The 12,856-nt window shown below is 38.6% G+C and overlaps 1 protein-coding gene across 1 annotated transcript in view; it reads right to left on the reverse strand.

Annotated features, from left to right (window-relative positions):
• Nucleotides 1-11,391: 11,391 nt before the first annotated feature.
• Nucleotides 11,392-12,856, reverse strand: part of LOC149798530 (uncharacterized) — a 49,769-nt gene continuing 48,304 nt past the window's right edge. The window contains exon 9 of the mRNA XM_089957344.1: nt 11,392-11,807. Within this exon, the coding sequence (XP_089813470.1) occupies nt 11,797-11,807 (11 nt within the window). The 3' untranslated portion in view covers nt 11,392-11,796. The remainder of the gene's footprint in view (nt 11,808-12,856) is intronic.

The following is a 12,856-nucleotide window of genomic DNA, read 5'->3' on the forward strand; positions in this document are numbered from 1 at the left end:
TGCATAATCATATGTAAGACCAGGAGCTTTGTTAAATTGCAAATACGGAAATCCTCATGGTCCCATTTCCAACAATGAGCAAAGGAAATTCTCATGGTTCCATTTTTAACAATGAGCAAGTAAAATTCTCATGGTCCCATTTGCAACAATGAACAACACTTTAATGATGCTTGTTTATTGCGACGAGAAATATTGTACAAAATGAGGAAGAGTGAAATCTAAGGCATTAGGAAGAATAAATATTCGCAACAAACATAGAATGTAATTCCGCTTATTGTGCATCTCGTTAGATTTGCAGTGTTAGCATTAAGATATGGTAGAGCATGTGTTATTGATCTGCAACAAAACATTTCATAATTTATTGAAATATGCAGTTAGAAGCGTACAAACGAAATAAAAACATAAAGGATATTGTACTGAGATCCAGACTACTTAAAATCGAAAAAAACTAGGTTGTTTTAAGTGTTAATTTGACGGTTGTAAAAGCTGTTTCATATTCAGATTGATTAATACGTAATGGAAAACTCGAAAACATGTAGAGATTTTAACTTTAAACAACATTTTCACTTAATACGCCGAATGTGATATAAATGGTGTTCTGTTTATGCTGTAGAGAACAATATGTTAGGGAAAAAGAAAGAAATTAAGGATGGAGAGGCATTTTATAATGTAAAAAAACCCAACTGTTTAAACATTTTATTACAAACTGTATCAATGATCAGTTGAGAGTGACTGGCAAAGAGCACAACATCTGCTGGACAAAGGGGAACAAGATAATAAAAAATTGGGGGTTAAGCATTAGTCGCTAACTGATATTTACGACAAAAATTCCACCAACGGTGTTACTCTATCCTTGATGTGTGCATTAATATCTTTTTCAAACCTAATTTTAAAAAAAAATTCTTTACTAAACATTCCTTGGGATATTGAAATAGATTTAGTCGGAGATATCTCTCGCTGTCTATCGTATAGCCTTCTGCGTGCATAACATTAACCCTACACTTACACGTACATGTATGCAAACATCCATCCATACCTAACCTACCTACCTACCTACATACATACATACATGCATGAATGCATGAATGCATTTATGCAGACATTTATGCAGACAGACAACATCCGTTCTAATAGTCAACCATGTCCAAACGTGTGCCTGTCTATTGTGAAATAAAATAAAGGAAATAATTCATTAGTGGATCATGTTGCTTAAAACAAGAAGGTGAACCCAACTCGAAGATAACTGTGATCGATTCACCACAGATTCAATTTTGTATAATACGTGGGAGTAATATATATTGTATTACGCTTTAATATTCCATTAGATGATGCTTCATTGGGGTTATGTCTCTAGGCACTCTCTGCTTTCAATATCATTTTTTATTCTCTAAATCCTAATCACATCAAAATATCTATCGCCTCTTCTAAACCATTTACTGTTTAAATTTGTTCGAAAGTTTTCTCACTCATACAGAGGCAAGTCGCAATAAAGTCCCTCCCTATAGCGTTGTGCCTTTTAATTGGTGAAATATTGTTTTGTCATTGCTAGTTAATTTATTTCACTTAATTTTTATATCTTGGTTCATGAGAACAAATTATTGTGGGCTTTCACATCATTGAAATCTCCATTTCTGTGGTATAATGCAACATCAGGACATAAAGTTGTTGGATCATCCTCAGTATAAGATTACCTTGTTTATAACGCGGATCATTTGCATGATTCGCATGAACGTGTTATAAAGAGGGACGACTGTACTAGACAGAAACGAAACATTTTTAAAGAATCACATGTCTAATGGTATTCGACTATATGCCAATACAGTCTCCTATTACCGCTGCCATATGCATCCCAAACACTCTCACGGGTCTCATACTCTAGGCACTAAAGGCTATATTGTATGAGGCCGCATAATTGAAACATTTTAATACAGCGAAAGCGGCAGATATAAACAGTAGCAAGTTGAAGTAAACGATGTAGCAATCGAATTTTTATCACAACTGGCTGGCTGTGAAGAAAAACATTGCATTATTAATTATTTTATCAATTCCGGTTGTCTTTGCAGGAGATAATTCTGCAGTCAGCGTATTTGAGACCCCTGCAAGAAGTCCATAATATTGCCTATTAATCGTCAGTAGCGAAAATGTTGATTATATTTTGTTATAAAGGATGAAAAGGTACCACTAGTATAAAAGCAAGAAGCTATCTACTCTTGGTACCAGGCTCACGCCTAGGAACCCTTCAACTTTCAGGAAGAAATGTTAAAGTATTGTCGTTCCGACGTGGACATTTTACGGCGTTGCTGTTGAAAATTTCGAGAACTGTTCATGGAACACGGAGGGATCGATCCATTGAAAGTAGCCTGCACCATCGCCAAAGCGTGTTCTTTAGTATACCGTCAACGATTCATGCCCGAAAACACCTTGGCTGTCATCGGTCCTCAAACGAACATCTTTGTCAAGCGTCAATACTCGGTCAAAGCAATACGCCAGATACAGTACTTGTGCGACAAGGAAGACAAATGGTTTCAGCACGCCCGCAACGGAGGAGATGAAAAGACCATCGGAGCGTATTCGATGGATGGTTGGAACTTAGAAAACCCCAAGGTCGTGTACGAGTTTAATGGTTGCTTATTTCACGTATGTCCACCCTGCTACCCTGAACGTGACACTAAAAATCAGTTTTTACAACGGACCATGAAAGACGTGTACCAGACCACTTGTCAGCGACGCTTGAAGTTAGAACAGCAAGGATACCAAGTGGTGGAAATGTGGGAACACGAGTACTATTACCATTTGAAATCCGATCTCGAGTTTAAACGAATCGTGGAAAGTTACATGTTGATCGACCTACTGAACCCAAGAGACAGTTTGTACGGAAGACGGACAAATGCCACCTGCTGGCTGTACAAAGCCGAGAGGAGAAATGAGAAGAAATCAACTACTTGGACGTGTGTTCACTGTATCCTTACGTGTCCAAATAGTGTCGCTTTCCTGCAGGGAACCTGCAATTCCCGACGAAACACATTGACCTGGACAACATTCGACAATACGAAGGATTGATCAAGTGCAAAGTCTTGCCTCCCACCGACTTGTACCATCCCTTTGTACCTTACCGTTGCCAAGGAAAACTGATGTTTCCCTTGTGCCGTACTTGTGCCGAAACGTGTAACCAAGAGCATCTTTGTCAGCACACCCAGGAAGAACGCGCCTTGTCTGGAGAGTGGGTTAGAATGGAACTGTTTCAAAGCTCTGGACATGGGATACCAACTATTAGAAGTGTACGAAATTTACTACTTTCCCAAGACACAAAACTGCCACATGGGCGATGAGACTCAGAAAGGCAGTTTTGCAGACTACGTGGATGCCTTTATGAAACTGAAACAAGAAGCCAGTGGCTATCCTTCCTGGTTCCACACTCCCGAAGACCAAAATACATTCAAAGATAAATACTGGGAGAAGGAAGTCATCACTTTAGGCCACATCGAGAAAAACGAAGTCAAGTGATCGTTTGCCAAAGTGATTTAAAATTGTTTGTATGGTAAAATGGCACAACGACCGTGTTTCCACAAGACAGAGTATTTGACAGAACCTTCCCGGTACTTCCAGATGATTCATGACAAAACCAAATACACGAAATACGTGGACGTTGTTCGTGAGGACTTCGTCTTAGTCAATTACGAAGTAGAACTGGACTTTGTGCAAGCCGACGAATGTCATCATTGCAGCTTATGTGACAGCCCATGTTCGCTTAAAATCGTACCAAGCTTTAGAACTGTTAGGCGATCGCGTCCTGTACTTGGACACGGACAGTTGCATCTACATCGATCGCCAGGGTCAAGGTCACGCTGACATCGAGGGAGACCGTTTAGGAGCCTGGACATACCAACGCCCGGACAAGAAGATTCAAAGTTTTGCTAGTGGCGGTCCTAAAAGTTACGGCTACGAATACCGGGACAAACAAGGAGAAGTGCACACGGAGTGTAAAGTGAAAGGATTGACTCTCAATTATCGCACCAGTCAAGTGATGAACCTTGGCGTATTGAAAGAAGCCTTGCAGTCTGTACAGGATGGAAACTGTAAAGTGACCACCTACGAGCCGCACAAGATTGATTGTACGTTTATCCACACACCAAATCGTCAGTCAGCCTTTGGAAAATTGTGTACCCGAAGCGAGTGCAGCTTCCCAATCAATTCACTTTACGGTACTGTCACGTCGATATTGGTCATCATATAGAAAAGGACAACGTCCAAGACCGATAATTCATAGTACCTAACAAAACCAAGCGAGAAAGATGAATCCATTTAAACATATATCATTTAGCTTTGGTGATTCTCAAGATGAGTGCGATCGACGATGCTGTGCCTTGCGATGAGATGAAGTTAAGCATCATGGGAACTTTGCTATAACTACTACTACTACTACTACTACCACTACACCTACCATGGAAAGGGATGCTGTCCATGTCAAACCAGACGGATACAAAGGCGATGCCACTCGTTATCATGGAGCCTTAACTAGTTTTCATTGCCAATGTCAACCTTCACGCGAGACCATGCGTCTACCACCATATGGATGTCATCCAAAGCTGAGCAAACTCCTGTCGATTTCACCCTGCCCTCATCGAAATGAACCTGTGAAAGACGAATATCCTTTCCTTGTGCGTTTGCCTGAATACCTTGACTGTGAAAGCCGTTTTCAAACTTTCCAAGGAAAATTGCCTAAATATCTCAGAGGACCTACCCACGAAGAATTAGCCAGAGCCGGATGTTTCTACGTGTTCGAAGGGGATAAAGTCAAGTGCTTCAGTTGCGGTGTGTCACTTCACCAGTGGGAGAAGAAAGATTCAGTTTACCTGGAATATGCTCGATGGTCTCCGAATCGTCACTACCTAACTTTAGTGGGACCGAGTCATTGAAGTGGGATACCATTTCGTTTAAGAAACCAGCTTCGCTAGGAGTCAAACGTTGGACACCACCGAGACCAGTATTTAAACCCTATTTAAAAAATAATATTCAAGGATTACCAAACGAACTGCAAGAGAAGATCTACAAGGAAGTTTGGCAGGGACATGCCAGAGCAAAATCTCAATGGGTGACTATATAACTTTTGTGTCGAGAAATTCAGAAGAGGAAAGTGAAAGAATTATACTAACGTGTCAGATTTCTCTGGATCATTTGTGTGCGCTAATTATATTATTCCGCTTTAGACTGTTTAGATCAGACGATTTTATTGACATTCTTGACTGTTACCATGAATGGCAGTGGTCAGAAATTACTCAATATGTTTATTACTTTCGCTCTAAGAGAAGATTTTAAAAAAAATAATACTGTCTGACATGTTCATGGATAATTTACAAGAGAACATTAGTGATCTTCCTGTGGAGTTGGGATAATGCATTTACCGAAATTTGGTCAAAATACAAATGAAACGCAAAGAACAATTGCATCCGTTACGTCACCAAAGATTAAACCACGGGTACCTGAATGCTATAAGAGGACTGATTCAGGAAAAATTGTTTCAGTGGTCAGACATTGATCAACTAACCATTGGCACAAAGGATTGGTTTGTTGCTGCTGAATCTATTGTAGGTAGACTTATTGCAACGAATTCCAGAGGAAGAATTAGAGGGTTACCAAAATCTTTCATACAACGTAAATTTAGTTCAAGAGGAAACTTCTGAAGAAGTATGACGTGCAAGTTAATGACTAAAACATTTATATTCGTCGCTGGATCATCTCTGAGCATACGATCATCTCTGTGCAGAAAGTACACTTATTACCTCCGACAAAAGAGGATATAAAACAGGCTACCATGCCACAACCATTATCACTCGTGATTCAACAAATTCCGTGGAAGGATATCAATGATACTATTTAGACGGTGGAGGATTACCAACACTTATTGCAAGAACTGTGTGCATTGAATTCGGGTCGTCGTGTGGTGTGTGTCTTAGTTACTTGTTTTAAAGCCCTAGAGATAAATTGCAAGTGCAAGTCTTAGCTAAACAGTTGGGAACGCCTTGGCTGGTTCATGCGTACGACGATGCCACTCAAACCACACACGCCTATTAACTCGTGGATTTAAAACCCACCACCCTCGATTATTTGCGATTTCGTACCCATCTGTTTCACCACTGGTGCCACGACGGAGGGCCTGTCGTGTATATGACCTCGACGTCGACTTAACAAAAAATCTATAAAAACATCGGACACTGTGGGTCTGTCTCATACAGCATCAACATCATGTCCCTTCAGTCTCATCTTCCCGTCAAATTGACGTGTGCCTTGTACGGCATCATTCGCGAAAACAATCCACAAATACGTGCTCGTGTCTTAGAAACCAGTCTCAAAAAAGTCTTACGATGGTTTACGATGATTGCACGTCAATTACTTCAAGGGATCATTCACATTCCTCACCAAACCAAATGCTTTTTTGATAGAAACAAAGTAGCCTTGACGCAACTAGCTGATCACCGCATCAACACTCAAACCAAAAAGCAAATCATTTTGAAACCTGGAAGGAGTGGTTCTCTAGGATGTGTCATCATTCGCTCCTTCTTACAATTGGATCCTAATGACCCCAAATTTCTCCCTAAGAAAACAGCCACTCCCAGAAAAGCCAAACGAACCCCAAAGAAGAAAACGAGCAACGGTGCAAGACCAGGGCACAACCTCAAAGAAAGAAAAGCCCACAGATAAAGGTAAAGAAAAGTCCCAAAAAAAGCAAAGTCAGCAGAAAACAGCTTCTTCCCACAAGAGAGACACTTCAGCCAAGACACAAGCTTACATTCGCAAACCATGACCTGCAGCGACAGTGACCGCGTCTACAGTAGCCTCGGGTTCTTCCAGGTACCCGTTGCTGGTGATGCCAGCCAAACCCAATTTGATACCCGTTCTTTCTCAGTTGATGAAACAATGGAAACCCGCGTCTTCACAATCTTCTCCAGAGGTAACAGCCTCGTCCTCGTTTGCTTCAGTGGCAGCTGCTCACAAAGTACATGCACCTAAAATCAAAGTCCAAGAGAGATCGGGCATGGTAGATAGTTCACTGGATTTGTCCATGCAAGAACTGTCCCGATTTAGTCTGTTGCGAACCCCTCCACGACGCGTGATGCCTGTCATCAAGTTGATACAAAGTAAAGACAATTAGTGGTGACGGGTTCCAGTATAAAATAGGCCTGAGGAAAAGAATGGGAATCAGTGTTTTGTGCTACTGAAGACCCGAAGATTTTACCACCAGAAGCCATCCCTCTTCTAAACCGAAAGGAAAGAAAAGGAAAGGAAGGACTGCCTTCTAGTTTAATCAAACATGAGGACATGTTGTCCCTCCTGTCCAAAGTTTATCCACCCATGCGAAAAAACTCAAACTGACTCAAAAGATGCCATCGATGCCATGTGCGAATGTTGTTTGAACGTCTTAAAAGGCAAGATACCTTTGTCTAAACACCAGAAAAAATAAATGCTAGCCAAACATCGTCACATTCTTCGCCAAATGGTTCAAAAGAAAATCCCCTTCGTCAAAAGAAGATGTTGGTACATTGCGGAGGAATTTTGCCTCTGTTGTTACGACCCTTGCTGAAAGGAGTATTGGGAACATTGCTGAGAGGACTCGTGGGAGCAAGATAAAAAGGACCAAGAAGATAAAAGGGACCCCTGGAGTCCAAACATCTCAGACGTGATCCTTGAAATTGAATGGAAGGAGGAAGGACAAAAGCTGGTTTTAGTGCCTTACAAACGATGGATGGAATACATCATTAGCAATAACAACGGACCCCACATTTACCTCCCAATCCATATTTGACCGAGATGTCCCAGTTACAACACGAACTGCAGTCGTTGATGGATCGCAACTATATATCTGCAACAGAAAAATCGCAAAAGTACGGTCAACTCTTGCAACGACTACCACTCTTTCACCACATAGCTTTAGACGAAACAAATCGGCTCACTCTGAAAGATTTTAACGCCTTGATGAAAGGTCCATCACCATTACTACCACCACCACTCCTAGCGGTCAAGACAGATACAACCGCACGAATGCCTGAGGAAGAAGAAGCAAGAGAAGTCTTTCAAACACCGTCAGCAGCTCCCATTCCTTGTAAGATTGCAGCGTTCTTCTTGACCCCTTTCCCCCCACAAACGTGAAGAACTGAAAGCTTGAGTTAAAAAGATGATGTTCACTCCTCCTATGACAGAAGTGAAAAAGAAAGAAGGGAAAACAGAAGTGAAAAAAAAAATAAGACCAAAGCCATTCCATTACCACCTCCACAATGACAATTATCTTCGACTTCTACTCCCGAGGCCCATCAGTCACGTCCAAACCACCTTTTCATCCAAAGTAGGATCAGCGAAGAGTGGATGACTTATTAAAAAAATGGAGGTTTTAGCCAGTATTTACTATGATCCATCCCATCCTGCAGGGTACGGAGGAGTTCAGAAATTGTATCATGCTGCCAAAACCCGTCTGAAAGGTCTCCGTTTACCTCAAGTGCAACAATGTTTACAAGAACAAGCCATCTACTCTTTACACAAACCCATTTGACGAAAATTTTCCAGATGGCATCGATTTGGCCACCTACAATCGAGGCAACAAATATTTGTTTTGTCATCGACGTCTTTTCCAAATTTGCCTGGGTTTGAATTTGTGACTGAATTTTGTAACACGTGTTAGGATTGGTGAATAAACTCAATCCTTTTCAATCCGCTCCTCCACTATAAATAACCGCAATTCACTGCATTCCCTTCTCATGTTCTCGTCGCAAGATGTGGACAAAACTAGAATCATCAACTCTCATATCATCAATGCTGGAAGTCAGAAGTTTGAGGAAGAGAAGAAGACCTATGCATTTCCCTCTATGTTACTGGAAAGGTGTTAAAAAAAAAAACATTTTCAGGGACACTCATATGCCTCGAAAAGATTTGCTTTCTTGCCTAAAATGTTTTATAGTCGGTTGTATAGTTGTTTGTTTTTGTATGTTGTCTGCTGTATGTTTTATCTCTGTCCCACTAGTCCCGTTCCTGCCAAGCGTTATAGTTTTTTTTTACCCCTGCTGTTTGGTCGATTGAGGTCAGCTCCTTGCAACATTGTTACCCATCTTCAGTACTGTTACATAACCTTACCTGTTCCATTCCTATTGTCAACAACCCCACTTTCCCTTGTGCTTAAACAGTTTCAACCTTTTGTCTGTATATTCCTTGTCCGTATATTGTCCCAGGGTGTCTTGGAATGCTAATTCCCATTGTCCATATATCGTCCCCTTATACTACTTTTAAATATCTTTTTATAAAATATCTTACCTTTTAATTTCTTCTGCTGCCCTGCCTTGACACTGTCCACACTGTACTCACCATATCTGGTATAACATTTGGCTCTTTACCTGTGATGTTTGAATGCACTTTGTCTTTTCCTTCAAGTTTTATGATTAAAACAAATTCACATAATATGCAGGTTTTATACTCCTTCATTTTCTAATGTATCATTACCCTCCCCCACTCATCTTTCACATTCTAGAAATTCATTTTATTTCAAGAATACACAAATTTCCTGTGAAATAACACATAGATATATGTATTGTACTTTCTCCATCTGTTTTCATGGTAAAATATTTCAAGCTTACTCCGAGTTGTTAATTCAATTCTTCTAAACTTTCTCCATATCACAAGTAGATAATTTATACTGTTCATTATTTTGCAATTCACAATCTTAAAACGTTTTATATGGCATTATGTTTATTACATAGAGATAACTCTGGTTTGTTTGTAAAGCATGGCATTATATTTATTACATAGAGATAACTCTGGTATGTTTGTAAGGCATGGCATTATGTTTATTACATAGAGATAACTCTGGTTTGTTTGTAAAGCATGGCATTATGTTTATTACATAGAGATAACTGGTTTGTTTGTAAAGCATGGCCTGGTCCAGACTCATAGTTGGCATAATTCCTGGAGTAGTGTTATTCTAGGTAAAAGAGACCTTATTATGGGTATGGCATTTAAGTTTGAAGAACTTCATCCACACCTTCATCAGCTACATGTCAGGATCAATGCAAATAAATGCATGAAAATCTGTCAGCATTTATTGATTTCACTTCTTATGGCATTGTGGTGTGTATTTACATAGTCATACATGGTATATACTCACTGCATTGTGGTGTGTATTTACATGGTCATACATGGTATGAACTTCTTATGGCATTGTGGTGTGTATTTACATAGTCATACATGGTATATACTCACTGCATTGTGTTGTGTATTTACATAGTCATACATGGTATATACTCACTGCATTGTGGTGTGTATTTACATAGTCATACATGGTATGAACTTCTTATGGCATTGTGGTGTGTATTTACATAGTCATAAATGGTATAAACTCTCTGCATTGTGGTGTGTATTCACAGAGACATACATGGATAAACTCTTATGGCATTGTGGTGTGTATTTACATAGTCATACATGGTATAAACGTCTTATGGCATTGTGGTGTGTATTTACATAGTCATACATGGTATGAACTTCTTATGGCATTGTGGTGTGTATTTACATAGTCATAAATGGTATAAACTCTCTGCATTGTGGTGTGTATTTACAGAGATATACATGGATAAACTCTTATGGCATTGTGGTGTGTATTTACATAGTCATACATGGTATAAACGTCTTATGGCATTGTGGTGTGTATTTACATAATTAATAATTGATTTTTAGAACATTATAATAGGTTTAATAAACAATAACAAAGCATTAAATACGCTAGAGTATGTGTGCATCATAACTAACAAATTTAACATAGGCCTAGTATCAAAAGGCTATTGCAACTATGTATCATTGATATTATGAACACTGTAGATATATTCCAAGGAAAGCATAAACACACTGTTACAACAAACCAGTTTACTGTAGGTTACTTGGTACAAGTTCAGTTTTAATGTTTTTGTCCAGCGCAATGTTTTTTTCTCTCACTCAAGATTTTTATTGATTTTGTCCCTTACACAAGAGAGGGGAGAGCAGAATGGAAAAAAGAAAGGCTTATGATGAAATTGTGTACCATTTTAATATCATTTAGAAAATAGGGACTATTTATACTTGTTATTGTTATTTTCATGTCATTTATGATTAATGAATGAGTAGGAATTCATCATTGGCAGATTACAATTTGATATGCCAATAGTACTGGCATATCAATTTGGTTTAAACCAACACTTTAAATGCCATGTTATTTTTAATGTATGTGCATGCAATACAGATGGTATTCACATCCTTTTCATTTATAATATTACTAGAGACTCTGCACTCTGAGAGGTTATTGTACATGTAGATATGTATTTGTAGCTTTTTCCAATCCATCTGAAGGAATTTTCTTTAAATACATCTTTAGCTTGTCACATGTAAAATCTTTGTTTACATTATTGTGTTCTTATTAGTTGTGATCACAAATGCATAAAAAGGTTGAATGCTGATTCCTTTCAGTATTCAGTATACCCATAACACAAAAAAATCCCAAACATGTAAAAACAGAGGTGCATTACTCAGTTATAAGCATGGGTTTAAGAGTTATCTCCCATGAATTGCAGATGCAACTGAGCTCTTTCAAGATTGAATGCTTGTCTGTTTTGAACATATGATTGCAACAGATTTCTTACATCTTCAATAACAAATAAAGAATAAAATAAATGGGCAACAACATGTTTTGCATGTCATATAGGTCATGTAAATACAAGGAACTGTGCTAACCCATATAGAGCCTCAATGAACTTGCATTGCCATAGGTTTTAGATGAGTCAGCATTGTCTCTCAAGGAGCACCTGTTAGAATAAAAGACAAAAAGGATATAATGAAAAAAAAAAAAAGCGAAGGGGAAAATAAATGTGGAATAAAATGCTGCATTGACTGATTTACATCTGATAATTTTATAAGCAGTTAATGGTTACATATGTTTTGGAGGGGGAGGTTAATGTGAAGATCAGAATCACATTTTATGAGTGTTTTCAAAAAAATGGATATTGCTTGATATCTAACTGTTTTCCAAAAAATGGATATTGCTTGATATCTAACAGTGTTTTCCAAAAAATGGATATTGCTTGATATCTAACAGTGTTTTCCAAAAAATGGATATTGCTTGATATCTAACAGTGTTTTCCAAAAAATGGATATTGCTTGATATCTAACAGTGTTGCAAATATAAATTGCTGTGGTCAATTTGCATACCTTCATCCTATACTTTTACAAATCGGCCTAACAACCTGTATATCCTGAATTACAAAGGAAATGATGAATTCTAAAATGACCTTGATGGCATAGACACCAAAACTATCCACCCATATTCATATAATTTATTTAAGCTTATTTACTGCAGCAATGATGATTAATCAAAAATCTTAAGGTACCAGGGGTGGGGCTCTTGCTGAAAAATGGTGGGGTGCTTTTGCTACAGGTCTGGGACAGTTTTTGACACCCTTTTTGAGGGACACTTTGACTTTGAATACCCCATATATTTAAGGTGTGAACAGTTGACAAGTATGTCTAGGAATATTAAACTGGGAAATTAATGTTCTCACCACAAATGTCATTTCTTCTGATATGACCTTTTTCAATTTTGCTTCAATTTACCTGGTGAAGTTGATGTTTTACTATTAATTTTAACAGATGCCAGACATAAAGAAATGTTAATCATATCCAAAGTTTTGGTTTTAAATAATAACAATCTTGCATTAGATGGATCTTCACACCACACCCCTCAGGCAACACTGTTGAATCATCTGTATAATCACTTATATAGTGAGTGACACCAGTGGTTATTAAAAGGAAGAAAACATGTTGGAAGAGGAAGGAATTTTCATAACCCAATTTCATA

This window comes from Sinohyriopsis cumingii, chromosome 5, assembly GCF_028554795.1.
Source record: "Sinohyriopsis cumingii isolate HCF-2022 chromosome 5, ASM2855479v2, whole genome shotgun sequence".
NCBI lineage: Eukaryota > Metazoa > Mollusca > Bivalvia > Unionida > Unionidae > Sinohyriopsis > Sinohyriopsis cumingii.